The sequence below is a fragment of the Trichomonas vaginalis genome, chromosome III, assembly GCF_026262505.1.
Source record: "Trichomonas vaginalis G3 chromosome III, whole genome shotgun sequence".
Taxonomy (NCBI): Eukaryota; Parabasalia; order Trichomonadida; family Trichomonadidae; genus Trichomonas; species Trichomonas vaginalis.
In genome coordinates, this window is record NC_067205.1 from 7,729,147 (window position 1) to 7,746,577 (window position 17,431).

At 34.1% G+C, this 17,431-nt stretch overlaps 7 protein-coding genes and 2 pseudogenes across 9 annotated transcripts, besides 3 other annotated features; 5 read left to right on the top strand and 4 right to left on the bottom strand.

Moving 5' to 3' along the window:
* The first annotated feature begins 292 nt into the window (after positions 1-292).
* Positions 293-855: a mobile genetic element.
* Positions 856-2,101: 1,246 nt separating this feature from the next.
* On the top strand, positions 2,102-2,395 carry TVAGG3_0660550 (protein of unknown function, DUF4106 family; the record flags this gene model as incomplete). The annotated part of the gene is made up of 1 exon (XM_051242005.1): positions 2,102-2,395. A coding segment is annotated over one exon (294 nt), but the record flags the coding sequence as incomplete, so codon positions are not given.
* A 2,263-nt stretch (positions 2,396-4,658) lies between these two features.
* Positions 4,659-5,377: a mobile genetic element.
* On the top strand, positions 5,039-5,377 carry TVAGG3_0660580 (protein of unknown function, DUF4106 family; the record flags this gene model as incomplete). Its single annotated transcript, XM_051242006.1, has 1 exon — positions 5,039-5,377. One exon carries the CDS (start codon positions 5,039-5,041, stop codon positions 5,375-5,377), a length of 339 nt encoding a protein of 112 aa, XP_051088593.1.
* An 86-nt stretch (positions 5,378-5,463) lies between these two features.
* Positions 5,464-17,431: part of a mobile genetic element that runs on past the window's edge.
* Positions 6,463-7,014, top strand: TVAGG3_0660600 (protein of unknown function, DUF4106 family; the record flags this gene model as incomplete). The annotated part of the gene is made up of 1 exon (XM_051242007.1): positions 6,463-7,014. The coding sequence occupies one exon, from the start codon at positions 6,463-6,465 to the stop codon at positions 7,012-7,014; it is 552 nt and encodes a 183-aa protein (XP_051088594.1).
* Positions 9,345-9,976, top strand: TVAGG3_0660610 (annotated as a pseudogene). The gene has a single exon. A coding segment is annotated over exon 1 (632 nt).
* On the top strand, positions 10,018-10,437 carry TVAGG3_0660620 (protein of unknown function, DUF4108 family; the record flags this gene model as incomplete). Its single annotated transcript, XM_001307040.2, has 1 exon — positions 10,018-10,437. One exon carries the CDS (start codon positions 10,018-10,020, stop codon positions 10,435-10,437), a length of 420 nt encoding a protein of 139 aa, XP_001307041.2.
* On the bottom strand, positions 10,454-10,922 carry TVAGG3_0660630 (annotated as a pseudogene). The gene has a single exon. A coding segment is annotated over exon 1 (469 nt).
* Positions 12,453-12,887, bottom strand: TVAGG3_0660640 (uncharacterized protein; the record flags this gene model as incomplete). The annotated part of the gene is made up of 1 exon (XM_051242008.1): positions 12,453-12,887. One exon carries the CDS (start codon positions 12,885-12,887, stop codon positions 12,453-12,455), a length of 435 nt encoding a protein of 144 aa, XP_051088595.1.
* TVAGG3_0660650 (organellar and viral DNA polymerase type B) lies at positions 13,786-14,483 on the bottom strand (the record flags this gene model as incomplete). The annotated part of the gene is made up of 1 exon (XM_051242009.1): positions 13,786-14,483. A coding segment is annotated over one exon (698 nt), but the record flags the coding sequence as incomplete, so codon positions are not given.
* Positions 14,753-15,126, bottom strand: TVAGG3_0660660 (uncharacterized protein; the record flags this gene model as incomplete). The annotated part of the gene is made up of 1 exon (XM_051242010.1): positions 14,753-15,126. A coding segment is annotated over one exon (374 nt), but the record flags the coding sequence as incomplete, so codon positions are not given.

The following is a 17,431-nucleotide window of genomic DNA, read 5'->3' on the forward strand; positions in this document are numbered from 1 at the left end:
AAGTATTTTCTTTACACACACATTGTATATCATAGTTTTTTTTGGTTTCGCAAAACATCCAAAAACAAATATGCTATAAAAGTGACAATTTTAGCAAAACGAAACCCTTAAATTAAGACAATAAAAATATCGAAATAATTATTTCAAGAAAATTTAAATTTTGATTTTAATAAATTATTAGCTCTAACATTGGAACAATATGTGTTAAACAGTTAATATGCTTATATGCGTCTGAACTATTAGAGAGAAATGCTTTAACCTGACTATTTCGATATGAAATAATTTGTTTAAGGGTGCACACGAGAGGATCATGTAAACTTCAGAATTTAGAACCTTATTTTTAGGCATTATCTTGGCTACCTATTTCGGCTCGAAAAGCAAAAAATATCAAAAAATACAACTTGACTCCATTATGACCCTTTCATGGAGGTAGTTTTTATCCGCTAGTATTTTCCCTTTGAATCTCTTTACAATTCGAAATCAAATTCAAACCTCAGTAGAAGAAAGGAAGAATCGACTTACTACGGTTGTAATACGAATAAATACATATATTTAATTATTTTTATTTACATAATAATTGTTTGAAGCTCATATTCCATCAAATTTTTAAATAAAAACATTAAAATGTTGAAAATGTTCATATATTTTAATAGGGTTTTGGCACTTTATTGAGGAATTACTACATACATAGTCGAACTGAACTTGATATTTTGAAATTTAAATTATTTATCAAAATTAAAATTTAACTTGAAATTTATAATTATTTAGTCATATTTTGCATAATTCTAAGTAGATTTTGTAAAAAATCAAGAAAGAAAAATTTTAACGTGCTTTATTTTTTCTTTTTTATAATAAAAAAAAAAAAAAAAAAAAAAAAAAAGGGAGTGGGGCTTCCAGGCACTTCGTGCCTTCTAGCCCCGTTGATGTTTAGTATAAAATGAAAGTCTTTACGAAGAAGAACTTTACAAAACATAGACAAGAAAGTTCATGAGGAACTCTCAACAAAGTCTTTACGAAGAAGAACTTTACAAAGTCTTTACGATGAACTCTCAACAAAGTCTTTACGAAGAAGAACTTTACAAAACATAGACAAGAAAGTTCATGAGAAAGTCTTTACAAAGTCTTTACGAAGAAGTCTTTACAAAGTCTTTACGAAGAAGTCTTTACAAAGTCTTTACGATGAACTCTCAACAAAGTCTTTACAAAGTCTTTACGATGAACTCTCAACAAAGTCTTTACAAAGTCTTTACAAAACATAGACAAGAAAGTTCATGAGAAAGTCTTTACAAAGTCTTTACGAAGAAGTCTTTACAAAACATAGACAAGAAAGTTCTTGACAAAGTCTTTACGATGAAGAAGTCTTTACAAAACATAGACAAGAAAGTTCTTGACAAAGTCTTTACGATGAAGAACTTTACAAAACATAGACAAGAAAGTTCATGAGGAAGTCTCAACAAAGTCTTTACGATGAAGAACTTTACAAAACATAGACAAGAAAGTTCATGAGGAAGTCTCAACAAAGTCTTTACGATGAAGAACATTACAAAACTTCATCGTCAATGAGTGTAAATCAGGCAAAAATATATTTTAGGGTAGATGGTTAGATCTAACCTGTTTTCTAACCTCATTTCTACCCTCTTGAATTTTCATGAACTTTCTCAACAAAGTCTTTACGATGAAGAACTTTACAAAACATAGACAAGAAAGTTCATGAGAAAGTCTTTACAAAGTCTTTACGATGAAGAACTTTACAAAACATAGACAAGAAAGTTCATGAGAAAGTCTTTACGATGAAGAACTTTACAAAACATAGACAAGAAAGTTCATGAAAATTCACGAGGGTAGAAAAGAGGTTAGAAAACAGGTTAGGTCTAACCATCTACCCTAAAATATATTTTTGGGTCATTTACAAAGTCTTTACGATGAAGAACTTTACAAAACATTGACAAGAAATTGACAAGAAAGTTCATGAGAAAGTCTTTACAAAGTCTTTACGAAGAAGAACTTTACAAAACATAGACAAGAAAGTTCATGAAAATTCAAGAGGGTAGAAAGTGTCATATAAACATCTGTCAAAAACCGCTTTTTAACTTCACTTAAAATGCCACGTAAGCTACGTAAGAATATACGTAAGAGGAAGAGAGCATTGAAACATCCAATAGTAAGACTGACACCACAACAACAGTTGCAACAACAAATGCTGAATGACCCCACTATGTTGCAACAAATGTCAAGCAATCCTATGCTTTTAAACCGAGTTGTTGGTGCACAGAGTGGAGGTTTAAGAGCGGCACTTTTAGCGAAAATGGCAGGCTATGGTGGAGCTGCAGACGGAACAGCATATAACCCTCAAAGTCAAATGAATTTGAGTTCACTCAAAAATCAAATAGCAGATGTCAAAAAGTCAAACATAGACATACAGAAACAAATAAGTGAAAACGAAAAGAAACTAGAATATGACAGACACACAAAGAAACTCAATGAGTTAAACGTAGAGAAAAAGAAGAAAGAAGAACAACTGAAAGAACTAAGTACAGAGGAATATGCGAAAAAAGTGTCAGAAAAAGCAGCAGAAGTAGCAAAAATGGAACAAGATGTCATAAATTTGAAAAACCATACTACTCAATATAAAATACTGAAAGATGAAGAGATAAAACAAAAAGCCCTGAAGACATATATGGATAGCGATGAGTATAAAAAGAAGTTGAAGCAAATGTAAAGGCAGAAAAACTTTTACAGTTGCAAAACCAAACCGTACAGTATGAAAACTTAGCACAAGAAAGTAAAAATAACGACGCGGCTATGCAAAAGGCAATGAAAAGCGCAGAATATATAAAAGCTAACAATGACTGGTTAGATGCCCAAGCCAACGCTAAAGCAGCCCAGCTTATAGGGTCAATAAGGACAAAAATACAAGCGGATGAAGACAGTTCAAATGAAGCTTTAACGAATGCTGACTTTAAGAACGCCTTCGAAGCTCTTCATAGTAAGGTGAAACAAGTGAACGACTTCTCATCTGGAAAGAAACTGAAGTCTGAAGGTTTCGACAACGAGTTAAAAGAAGTAGCACAAAATATGACGAAAATAACAGATGCAGCAACGAGACAGGCAGTTCAAAGTGCCTATGACGCCGTTAGAGCAACTGTTGTGAAAAGTCAAGAAAAAGAGTTACAACAGACCAAAACAGACCTAGTAAATGCTTTCTTAAAAACGAAAAGTCAGGTAGGACATTACGCTGCAGATGGAACATATGTGCCAGCTGGTGGAACTTATATACCACCAAACCCTCCAAGAGAAGCACCTGCACCAGGACTACCTAAAACATTTACATCGTCACATGGACACAGACACAGGCATGCACCAAAACCAACAGTTCAAAATCCAGCACAGCAACCAACAGTTCAAAATCCAGCACCACAACCAACAGTTCAAAACACTGCACAGCAACCAACAGTTCAAAACCCTGCACAACAACAACAACAACCAGCACAGCAACCAACAGTTCAAAACCCTGCACAACAACCACCTCCACAACCAGAGCAAGGACATAAAAGAAGTAGAGAACAAGGAAACCAAGAATTCTTAAAAATGCTTAAAGAAGAGTGTGGTTTCCCAGATACTGTTGACTTTAGTGACAGATATAAAGAAGCTATTGGAAAGTTCAAGGATGGAAATACTGACCCGAACCTATTTAGCTTTATGGCTCAGCACCAAAACGGATATATATCTCAAACCTGGAAAATACAAGCTCGCTAAGGGATATGATTTAATAGCATATCATCCAAATGACATGACTGAATTTACTCCGAGATATTTGATGTCAGAGCTAAATGACAATTCAACTTTCGTCATGAAACGCGTAAAAAATAGAGACGGAACGAAAGAACAAAAGCTTATGAATGCGGATGACGTAGATAGGGAAATTGTTGAAAACGGTCTCGGAATATATGAAATGCCAGCAGATGAGGTACAAGAAACTCCACAGGAAGAAGTTCAGATACAACCAGACATGGAAGAAATAGTTCAGCAACAACAGCTAGAAGAGCCTGAAGGAAACGAACAAGTCACTCCTTTGGAAACTAACTTCACAGAACTAGATGAAGATTTGGAACAGCCGAAAAATCTTGACCCTCAACAAGAGTATGCGGAGAATATGGAATATTTCCAAGAGTCTAAAAAAAATTCGGCTGACATAGTAGAAGAATATCGAAAAATGTTTGCCGACATACAAAACTCCAACACCAGATGAAAATATTCAGCATAGAATGGAAGCACTGAAAGAAAATGTACACAAATACAACAACCCTTTTTACTTACGAGCATTTAACGTTCAATCTTCGGATGAACTCGGTGAAAATAAAAGGTTAAATTTCAAGAAAACATATAGAAATGAAACATTGTTTAAAGTTCATTCAGAACCTAACCAAGATGGAAACAAACCTACTTTTGTTTCTCTGCAGACGATGGAACTACAATGAGATGGGGTCATAAAGCTAATCCAGATAGGTGGTTCATAAACTTACAACCACAATTCCAAGAAGTTGTAGACGCAATGGAAGTCAATGGTGAACCAGATATAGCTGGTATTTTAAGCGCGGCTTTAATGCCATTGAAAGATATGAAAACATGCAGATATTTTGGACCAGTATGAAATGAACATGGCTGATGGAAATATAACACCTGACGTTCTAGAACATTTATCTCAAAGAACTACACAGAACCATAGAGATGGTATATTTGGTGAAGAGTTTAGAAAGAAAGTTAGGGAGAGCGAAGGAAGAGAACCTATTGTACATGACCTTGCAAATGAAAGTTTGCAAAATGTCATAAAAACTTACTTTGCAGACAATGAACCGAGAAGGGATGAATATTTAAGAAAACTCAAATGGACAGTACCAAATGAAATGTTAGTATTGAAAAACATGTTCCTTGACAAAATAAAACCAACTACAGAAATAAACGACGCAAGACTGAAAGATTGGGTAAAAGCTTTCCCATTCACAAAAGATATAGTTGGTAACATGGAAAGAAAACCAGAATGGCTACAAAAACATATATTTGGAAACGAGCTTATATTCCATATGGACAAGCTCTGTTTGAAGAGCTTGAACCAGAAACTCAGGAAAGAGTCATGCAAACAATACGCAAAGACTCAAATACAGACTATGACAAACTCTTTCTAGGATATAGGTTACCTGAGATGGGCGACCAGAGCCCAAAGGCAAAAAGGACATGGGAAATTTGCAACATACTAGATGAACATAATGCAAAGATGCAACAACTTCAAGCAGAGGGCAATGAAGGAAAAAGAAGAGTTAAAAACTCAGTCAGGAAGAAAGTAAAGCTTGGTCCACGTGGGTTCTATTATGACATATAAATCCAACTATTCTATATTTTTACTCATATGAAATGTACGCCGCTCAGAATATAACGCCAACAGTTTTGGATGCTATGAATGGAAATGTTTCCGAATGGTATAACGAATGCGACAATGCCATTAGAAGGTCAAAATAGTTCCTGGAACTTACGAAATATACAACTGCTGTTTCTTATGGAAATGTAGGTGAGTTTGGAGAAGGTTCTTCAACAACAGTAGATATTGCTTGCGACAGGTTTCATATAATTTCTATTGACAACTCTTTCTTATACGTGGAACAAGACATTGAAATAAAACCTTCTGCCAAGTTGTCTGACAAGAAAGGTTGCAATGGAATTTTCTATGTCGGATACCAATATGCTCCAGAAGTTTTCATGGGATATAAGATATATTCTAACTCTGACTTAGTTCAAACAGTAACATGGGCAAACTATGAATGGTTCGCTTAAGAAACTCAGTACAACCACAAGCTAGAGAACAAACAGACCAGTATGCAACTATTGAGAAAATAAGAAGACTTGACCCTAACGTTCCAGGAGTTTATGTTAACCTTTCTGGACAAACTGCAGCAGCAGTAACCAAAGTAAAATTGAAACTTAGAGTTCCTTTGTCATCTTTCCTCATCTTCAGGTTTTTAAGATACTTGCCAAACTGGGCAGGAAAAATTTCTATCGAACTTACTCCAAGCAAAAATAACTTAGTCATTGCACCAACACAAGACCCATTCACTCTTACAGACGTAAAGGGAGCAAATCAAACGTCATTCGCCGAATTTTGCAAAGACAAAGTTGACTTAGACTTTGGTTTCTCAAACCTCAGCACTGAAGTAAAACTATTATTTCAATGCTGCTGGAACTGCTTGGGACCCAGTTAATTCACATGCGAAAAGTTTGAATGCAAGAGAATAGAAAGCAGACTTGCAGTCTATATGTTGGACCCAGATATTTCAAATGCTTTAGCTGCAAATATATTGCAGTTCCACTTATGTTCCCTATACACCAAATATCTGTCAAAGACTTTGCAGTGAAGTTGGAAACCAAAGTGCTGACCCAGGTGCAAGAACAGATATTGCTTTAACAACTGCAATGAAACATGCAGATACTATGTTTGTACTGTTCAGACGAACTATAAATGACTATTCTTGCTTCTACAACCCTGGTATTAAATACCATATAAACATAGATGGCAAATATTATCCAAGAGAAGAATATTCTACAGTTGAGGATATGAGGTCATACAACTTGACATTAGATGCTATGAACTTTAACAACAACTTCACAACAACCATTAACCCTGAAATGCAAAGTTCTATTATGCCATATGTGAAAGTATGGACTCATACAGGAGCTCAAAACACTCAATATACAAATGGAGACCGTTCAAACTTTTGGCTTGGCATTCCATTTGCTGACTCAGAAGACTTTATGGGTGGTATTTCAACTGTTGGTACAGTTCAAATACAATATACTGGTGACAGAGACGGTCCAAATGAATTGAAAGCAAAGAAGTTTACAAAACCAATAGCACTTTTCACGGAAGATGCTCTTTTGAAGATTCGTTCGATGAAACCTGCTGGGGCTCCTCAGATTGGTATAACGACAGCTTCCATCGAGCAGATTTTGGCAGCAGGTCAGTAAGTTGTTCTTGAACTGACTTCTCTCCGTCAAATATTGACAGTACGCCAGTTTTGATATAATATTGTATTAAAAACTTACCTTTAGAAATATCGGTCAGTTTTGTTGTTATATTTTTGTCTGCTTCAAGAACTTTCACCATTTCAGTTATACCAACTTTCTTTGCTTTATGAAAATATTTTGGTTCAGCAAAGACTGCTATTCTATAACATTTTCCATTGTTTGTATAAAGAACTATTCTATCAATGAACTTGTATTGTTTGTGTGTGTAAACTTTGTTTTGCTTCAATTCAAAGAGATACTCAAATACGTCCATCTTTTTATTCTAAGTAAAATGTCATTTCCGAAAAATAGAAGCGTAAGTGTTTCAAAAGGTTTAATGGCGATGGCAGATGTGAAGTTAAATTCACCAACTCAAACAAACAGTCAAAGTGTTGTTGTCAATGTCAAAGAAAGAGATGTTGAAGTGGGGAAACCATACGAAGACGAAGATGGTATAACAATAGTTCCTGTAAAAGAACAACCAACATACCCTGAAGTTAGCAGAGACTTAAGTTCTGTTGCAGATATTCGAAACGACTACCAACAACTGAAAGACAAACTTCAAACTCAGGAGAAGATTTGTCAAGCTTTAAGGTATAATGTTAAACTTGGTGAGCACAACCCTGTAAAAGTGAACTCATATGTCATCGCACCTCATGAAATTTTGAAAGAACTATTGAAACTTTTGACAGAGGCAGACGATATAAACATCAAAGAAATAGAACCCGACGTTAGTTGCTGTGGTGTTTCATATAATGTCATTGACAAGATATACGTTATGAAAGGAGGTGAAACGTTGAACTTAAAATATAGTTTCCCAGACGTCATAAAAATATTTGACGACCACAACATTTCATTAAAATTTACTTGCTAAGTAAAATGGCAGAAGACATAGTGTGTTTATACTATTACGACTAAAACCTGAGTCATATAATTCTATAACACAAACTTAAAAGTCCTCAAGGACGATATTGTAAACTGACCTTACACGATGACGACTAAAGCTGTTTGCTCTTTTGACACCAGAAGACTTTGTTGTTGTGAAATGGTAAAAAATACTTCTTTGAAGATACTTACTCAGATATACCACCAACAGGTTTTGTTTGACTTATTTAATACTTTAAGGACGGATGTACATGTGCTGCAACTAGAGCAGGTTTCATTATGTTTGGATGTCCGACTGAGTTTAGTATAAAACGATATGAGCTATAATAAAAACTTATATCTGGTTTTTACTACCAACAGTTTCCTATAACAGGAAAAGGTGTCATACAAGGTGTCTGTTCCATTGACTTTAAGTACACCTATTTTATATATTGTTTCAAACTTAGGTTCAAAGTGCTATTCGAATGTCGACAGAAACTACTATGACCAAAAGAACTATGCGTATAAACAACACTTTCTCTGCTGGTTTGCCTATTGTTCATTCGAATGCAGAGTTTTCAGCTTTAGTAAACTCAAACTTTAGCAAATAAACTTAACTTAGTTGACGCAAACTTTGTTCCTGTAAAACTTTTATGTCCTATGTATTTGTCAATGACGGCAGAAAGTTTCGAATTGGAAGATGCAACTGGTGAAAGTATTGTATTACAAGAACAACTTCAACAACAAATAGCTCAAGAACAACAAATGCAACAAATGGAACAACAAAAGTCAAGAATAAAAAAATATTTTTTTTATTTTTATAAAAATGTACAGAATAGATGTTTCAGATTTTTATGACTTCCAAGCCTTCAGAAATATGTGTCCATTTAGAGACTATAACAAAGCAGTCGAGAATTTGAAAACGTTTAGTCATTTATGTCGACTCTGCCCCAGAATGTTATGTCATGAAAGAATGGGATGTTGTCTTTAACAAACCAAGAGCAACCATAGTTTCAGAACAAGAATGTAGACAGAAACTTAAGAAAATAAAAGTCGTACAAGTTGGTATGAAGATGTTAGATGCTTGGGATATCTTATTGTCAAAGTTAGAAGATTTTTCAGTTCGTGGTATAAAGTTCTATACACCATCTCCAAACTTCTATTCTATCTTCACTGGATATAAATACGAACAAGTAGAATGGAAAGAAAATGTTATAGAAGCTTGGTTAGACCATGTCAAAGAAATTATATGCAATGGAAACGAAAGAGTCTATGAGTATATCTTATGTTGGTTTGCAAACATCTTACAACATCCAAGTGCTAAAAATGAAACTGCTCTCATTATAATTGGAAAACAAGGAACTGGTAAGAACACTTTCTTTACAGATATCTTATGCAAACTGTTAGAGGGCTATTCGAACCCTAATATGACAAACTTAGAAAACATCTGCGGTAAATTTAACTCTTCAATAGAGAATATGAAACTTATAGTATGTAACGAACTTCAAAGTATAGATACAACAAAGGTTTTAAACTCAGATGCTTTGAAGAGTCTTATAACAGACAAAGTTGGAGTTGTTGAAAGAAAATATAAAGACCAAAGAGTTTGTGAAATGTTGCAAACTTCGTCATGGTTTCAAACAACGCCGTTCCGATGAAGTTAGAAAGTTCTGACAGAAGATATGTAGTTGTCAGAACGTCAGATTCTCATATGCAAGATACAGAATATTTTGACGACTTAGCAGAAACTTTGACACCTAACTTTTACAACCACTTGTTCTCATATTTCATGACATTAGATATTTCTAACTTCAATCCAAGACAAATTCCATATACCGAAGAGAGACAAACATTGTTAGAAGCAAACAAGAGTGTATATGAACTGTTTATAGATGAGACTAACTTTGAGTGTTTAGATGAAAGGTCATTGTACGATTCATATAAACAATATTGTCAAGAGTATGGTTATATGGCAGCGTCTAAACGAACATTCTTGGCAAATGTCAAAAATCTTTTAGATGTTCAGAACGGCGTATATACAAAGAAAAATTTTTCCTGAGTAAATTTTAAAAAAAATATTTTTTTTATCCGATAGAAAAGATGACGAAATATATTTCAGTCAACAAGTACATGACAGGACTTAAAGAAGAACTAGACCCATTCACATATTTGAATGTTTACTTCTACCATTTTGAAAAGTCTACATTTGACAAAGTTTGGAACATCGAACCAGTTAAGTTTGCTATTGTGACTAAAAATGGTGCGAAATTTGAAGACTTAGACATAGAAGGTTTGTTAGCAGTCAAAGAAAATTTTGACAGAAGGTTTTCAAACCTTAAAGAAGGCAAAGCATACAAACTTGTTATACCTTATGAACCAAAGAAAGCAGACGACTATGAATATTATGAGTCTAAGATAGTTGAAGTTCAAGGTAAATTAGGTAAAAAGATTTTAGAGTCTAAGCCAGTGTTTGCTCCTAAAGAGGAAGAGAACATTGACATTGACCCAGAAATGTTCTAAAAATAAAATTTTATTTTTACATGTCAAATTTCTTTTTCTCTGGAACTGGTTCAGGTTCTTTCTTCTCTTCTCTACTTTCTTTTCTTCTACTTTCTTTTCTTTCTTTCTCTCTTCTTCTTCTTCTCTGGTGGAGTTATGTCAAATTTGGCGCAACCATATTTATGTAAAAGTTCTTTGTCCTTTAATAGCTCTTCTATTCTGTTTCCTATTTCATCTTCAAGAACAGCGCATGTGTCTTCTTTGCATTCTAAGAACTTTTGTTGGACTTCATCTTTCCAATCGGTGTCATCTCTGTCAACAAGTCTGTCATTGACAAATTTTAAGACTGCTCTGCTTAATGTTTTATGGTTCTTGTCATATTCCCAGAAACAGAACTTTAGAACAAATTCACCTTTCTTGTTTACACTATGTAAGATTTTATGGTCGACAGATGTTTTGCTGTCGAAAAGCTTGTCTCGAATATAGATAGCGAAATCGCTAGACATTTTCTAAAAGATAAAATTTTTAATTTTTCTAAAAATATGTTAGAAAAAAAAGTTTGCTGACATTGACAAGAAATTTGAGAATGTTTTAAACAAGAACAAGAGGAAGTTAGAAAATGCTCAGATAAAACCCATACATGACAAGTTCTTATTTGCTCAGAATGGTATAACAGGTCTAATTGCACCGCCTGGTCGGGTAAGACTTTCACTTATCTTAAAATGGCTGCACAACAACAAGAACTAGATGAGAAGAACCCATTTTATGAGTTAGTTGTCATTTGTAGTACTTCGGGTCAATTTGACCAAACCGTAAATTCGTTCAAAGATATTATAAAAAGTCTAAGTTAGTATGTATAAAAGACTCTGAGTTGTTGGATTGGATAAAGAAGTACCAAAGAAGAGTTTTGAAGTACAATGCTATAAATGAGTATATAAACTCGAAGTTTAAAGACCCAAATGAGGAAATGCAGAGAATATTAGAGAAGAAACACTTCAGAAACAAACAGAAAGAGATAGAATACATTTCGAAGAAATTGCAATCTTACGATTGGAAGACATACCCTCATAGGTGTCTTCTTATCTTAGATGACTTTGCTTCTCATCCTTTGTTAAAGAATAGAGAACAAGACATGTGTCGAATTCTCAAGAAGCTCAGACACTTTAACATCTCAGTTGTCATTTGTGTACAGACAGCAAAGAGTTTAAGTAAGGATGTTAAAAGAATACTTACTGATATCATACTTTTCCCTGGATTGTCCGAAGACGATTTCATGGAACTTATGAAAGAGTCCATGGCAGGTAAGTTTGACAGACATGAACTATGGGAGAAGTACAAAGTCATACAAGACCCTCATACTTCTTTCAGAATTCACATCTACGCGAACAAAGTTCAAATTGTAAAAAGTCAAGCTTGAAAAATCTAAGTGTTTAGTCTTAGTCTGTTGTGGTGCTGGGGCTGTCGGTTCTTCTGGCTTTGGAATGGACTCGGTTGGTGGTACGTCGGACATTGTCTTGAAACAATAAAAGACTTGTCTTGAAAAAGTAAAAGACTTGTCTTGAAAAAGTAAAAGACTTGTCTTGAAAAAGTAAAAGACTTGTCTTGAAACAATAAAAGACTTGTCTTGAAAAAGTAAAAGACTTGTCTTGAAAAAGTAAAAGACTTGTCTTGAAAAAGTAAAAGACTTGTCTTGAAAAAGTAAAAGACTTGTCTTGAAAAGTACGGGTATCGTCTGAAATCAAGACCACTGTTCTCAAATTTGAGAACTTTACACCAAAAAATTTCTTGAAAAATAACGGGTCTTGTCTTGAAAAAGTAAAAGACTTGTCTTGAAAAAGTAAAAGACTTGTCTTGAAAAAGTAAAAGACTTGTCTTGAAAAAGTAAAAGACTTGTCTTGAAAAAGTAAAAGACTTGTCTTGAAAAAGTAAAAGACTTGTCTTGAAACAATGACCGAGATAGACCCAGCAGATGAGGCAATTTACCTTATAGAGCTACCTGAGCCATCTGAAGTCAAGCGTAAAAATAAATGGTTCATCTACCCTACTTGTTTGAAGTTGTCAAAATACTCTGTTATTTTTTCCTTTAACAATGGCAAATCTTCTTTGAAGGTAAGTATTGTACAACCTTTCATATCATAGTGTGTTTGAGGTAACGTATCTTGAACTATCTGTTTAACATCTTCATTTGGGGTCATTGAAATCGGTAAGTTTTCGCGATAGAACCAATTTCTGTCAGATTTGTAAATCTTAGCAAGGTCGTAAAAGCTTTTGTTGTTTCTTCTGACTAAATGCAACATAACCATATCTCTGTCTTCTTCATTTTCCATCTCTTCAGTATAAATCATATACTTATAGTTCTTTTCCTTTCCTTTTGGTACCGAACGTGGTATTCTTTTCTGTATGTTTTTGTCTTTTGCTTCAAGCTTGTTCTCTAGCTCTTCACGTTCTTGTCTATGAATTTCATCTAACATCATGAAAATATAACAAGCGTAACGAGGTGAAGCCCACATTGCAACAGCATTTACTAAAAGTCTATGAACATACCAACCTCTCAAACCAGGAGCCAAATTCTTGCGATTTTCGTACGGAATCTCTATCCTCGGTTTTTCGAGGGTAGCAATCTTATGCCATTTTACTCAGATTTTTGTGCTGAATTCAATAAAAATATATTTTAGGGTAGATGGTTAGATCTAACCTGTCTTCTACCCTCTTTTCTACCCCAGTTATTTTATAAGCGTTTTACATGGTAAACGTTATTTTTACATGTATTTTTCAGCAACTTCGTCAAATAATTTTATAGCACTATCTATCTCATCTACTTCAAACGTTTCTTTACCTTTTATGGGAGCACCATACATTTTCTCAAACTTTTCGAGTAGTTCTGTTTCAGCAGCTCTCATATCGTTAACTAACACAACCTTGACTCTATTGACTGTACTGTCATATCTTAGAGTTATATTATATGTCCTTCCTATCTTATATCTTTTTGTGTTGAAGTCCTTCGGTTTCTGAACGATGTAAAGTAAGCCTTCACTGCAACGTTCTGAGTCGAATAAACCATATGTTATGAAGTTATATCCAACAACTGGGTCAATCCATAACAAAACTATTGGTATAAGACTTTTGTCGATGAGATATGCTGCAGTTCCATAGAATTTTACCGATATCATAAGCTCAGGATTTCTTGTCAAAATTTTCTGAGTAGAAGCAATTTTAACCCAGTCCTTTGCTTTCTTTCCAGATGGGATAAAATGTCTGACAAAAATTTTGTTGTATTTCTTTGAGTATCTTACGTTTAAATCACCTATTCTAACCACTTTGGTGTCATTGTCTATCTTTCCAACTGTTTCAAACTCAATGTTTGACATCTCTTTCTTTAAGTCAGCATAGTCGTTTCTCATACGTTCTATCTCTTTGACGGAGTAGTTATATTTCCTCATTGCTGCTTTACATTTAGAACATTGTGGGTTCAACTTTGCGTTATATTCTGAAACCTTACCTGCAAGTATGACTAAGGCGTCAATGGTTTTCTTTAACTCAAAAGTTGCTGGTTTTATCTGTTCATTCCATACCTTACCTCTTCTATCTTTATCTCTTATCTGCCATACACATTTTGCAACTAACGAAACAAAGTTGTCGTAGGTCTTAAATTCTTCAGATTTGTATATGTCAGAGATGTTCTTATATACCATATCGCAATCTTTGTCCATGACTTTGTGGTTGCAATGAAATCCAAGAAACTCATAGTTAACCTTTCGTATGAACTTCTTTATTTCTACTGAGTCAGTTGCTTTGACTTCTATTTCATCGAATTCTGGAATAGTAAGCTTTTGTTGTTGGATTTCAGGAAGTTTAGGTAGATGGTCAATAATATCCTGCATTTCATAAAGATATTCTTCATTTTGTTCATCTTTCGCACAACAGTCCAAAGTACTTGTTAAAAGTTCCTGCTTTATCTTCTGGATTTCTGTTTCAAAAGTATATGAAGAAGGAATGAAGCTTTTCATTTCTACTAACATTGAAGTTGGGTTCATAACTAAAGAGTTTGGTGCTGTTGTTGCTAACATGTTCTTACAATAAAAATAAAAAAATATTTTTTTAAAAAAACCAACTTTATTTTTTATTTCGGGAAAACTCATGAGGTTAGAAAACATGTACGAAGAAGTCTTGACAAAACATTTACGATGAAATCATGACAAAACATTTACGATGAAATTCATGACAAAACATTTACGATGAAATTCATGAAAATTCAAGAGGGTAGAAAAGAGGGTAGAAGACAGGTTAGATCTAACCTTCTACCCTAAAATATATTTTGCCGAAAAAAATGGTTCATTTACTCACAATATTTTTGTAAAAACGACCCCAAACTTTTAACTTCTTTTCTGCAGCTTCAAATGCTATCTTAGCGAGTTCATATTCTCTAAATTCTCTCTTTAAATCTTCTTGTTCCCATTGGTCTAGTTCGTATGGCGAGTCTCTATAACCAGAACATATCTCACGTTCATGTTCTATTTGTTTTTCATGCATTTTTCTAACTTCTTCTTCAAACAAAGGTTTTGCATTCTCTACTGTATCTTCAAGTTCTTCTTCATCTAACTTCTCATGAACTTTCTTGTCTATGGAGTCCATAATTTTTCCAACTGCTATACAATATTTTGGAGAAGCCCACATTGCAATATAGTTTACGAGTCTTGGGTCTACATACATTCCTCTAACCTGTTTGATTTCATCGGGAATTCCTGCATTAACATTGTATAAAAAGCAACCCGCGGAATTCCGCGGGGTGGTATATTCTTCACAAAATGCCTTAAAATACTCTTCCCAGGACTTATTTTCCAACAACCTTCTAAAGTCTTTCCTAAACTGCTGACACATCTTTGTTGCATTTATATAACCATCCTTGTCTCTACGTAAGACTTCAATACCGTTGTAAGTGCCTTTTGTGAATGTTTCGCCATTAGATTTGTTCGTGAACGTTTTTGCTTCGACTGACATTTCTGTTCTTACAATAAAAATAAAAAAATATTTTTTGGTGGGACGTCGGACATTCGTTTGTGGCTTAACCGTCGGACCACAACGATAAAAATCTCGACAAAACATATACGATGAAGAAGTCTTGACAAAACATTTACGATGAAGTCTTAACAAAAAATATACGATGAAATCTATTTCCTGTGTTGTTGTCAAAATGTCATGTTGTCACCATTTTCAAAAAGATGTTAGTTGACCGAGTGACCTGGTGACACCTAAAATATATTTTTTTCTGTCTTAAGGAAATTCATGAAAATTTACCTGTTGAATTTTGTATAAAAAGCAACCCGCTGTTTTCCGCGGGTTGGTATATTCTTCACAAAATGCTTGTTTTGAGGTCGAGCCACTTTTGGCTCCACCGTATTTTTTCAACCAAAACTCATTTTTCAATACTTTTTCAGCACTTTTCCGTAGTTGTATATGAAAGACAATTCGAGATAAAAGTCGTAGTACAATGGTATAATATGCTGCACACCGTTTGTTGTAAACCAAACTTGAAAGTCAGAGAAACTGTTACTAGGTGGTTCGTAGAATTTAGAAGCAAAGTCATAAAAGTCCTTACCAATACAAAGAAAACTATTGTTGCTTGAACTGAAACTTGCATGACACATAACATTTTGAGGGTCAAACACGTTTCTATAAACTGTCAAATCTGTATGCTCGGGATGAAATTTCTTCATCTGATATTGTCCTACCAGCATTTGTAAAGATATAGTCTAACGGTTTTGTATCTGCTACTTTTGTTCTTTGTTTTTCAACCTGAAGCATTTAATATATGTAAAAATATACTGTTTTAAAAACGTTTTAAAATGGTATGCCATATAGCTTCTTGAATTTGTTAAGATATAGTCTAACGTATTTTCCATCCGTATCTCTAGCGTTTACATAAGCATAGCCTTCCTTAGTAAAACATACTTGTAATTTCCTATAGTTTACGCCGGTATAAAAGTAGAAAGAGTCTTGTTCTTCGCTATAGTAGTAAAACTCAAGCGTATGCTTGCCATAGTCTGTAATTTCAATTGTTTCATCTTCTAGTTCGTCGACAAATTCGAATACAATATCTCGAAATTTGCTTTTGTTCTTATTGTTTTCAGAACGAGTGACCAACGCAAGTTCTCAAGTCTATTGTCGTTTCTTATACGGTTTATATGGTCTACAAAAGGTAAATTGTTAGGATTCGGTATAAAATGAGTTGCAATGACAACATGTTTAAAATAGTGTTTTCCACCCATCTTCATAGTAGTATATCCGTTATTTCGCTCCCATTCGCTTAAAACTCTTTTTGTCTCTTTGTTTCTGACTTCAAATGACTCACAACAGTGAATTTCATATTTCTCATCTAACAAACAAGTTTCCCAACGGTCTGTTCCAACAAACTCAGCGTACATTTCAAATAAAATAAAAAAATGTTTTTTAAAAATATTTTGTTTTAAATGGTATGCCATTTCATATTTCTCATCTAACAAACAAGTTTCCCAACGGTCTTCTCCAACAAAACTCAGCGTACAGTTCAAATAAAAATAAAAAAATGTTTTTCCTTTACTTTACATAACCGTTCGCTGCCATAAGTCTTTGACGCCAACCCATACCAGCTAATGAAGGTTGACTTGGTTTAGTCTCCAGACTAAACTTTGGTTTTGGCTCACCTTCTTCTATTGGTTTTTCTTCTTCTATCGGTTTTTCGTCACTTTTCGGTTCTGCTGACTTTACTTCACTTGCAGGAATAGTTGTGTCGTCAACATCTTCATAAATATCATATGCCATTTGTTTTTGTTTTCCTTTCAACTTTTTGTGTTTGTTGTAAAGTTTAGAATATTTCGACTCTAAGTCAATGAGATGTTCTATAATGAACTGTTGGTCAGTGAAGTATACCTTCCCATCTGTTGTCTCTTTAACTCCTTCAGACTTCAATATTTTATTTGTGAGAGTCTGTTTCTTTTTTGAGATACTAGCCGTTCCATTTCTATGAAAAGTGACTTTG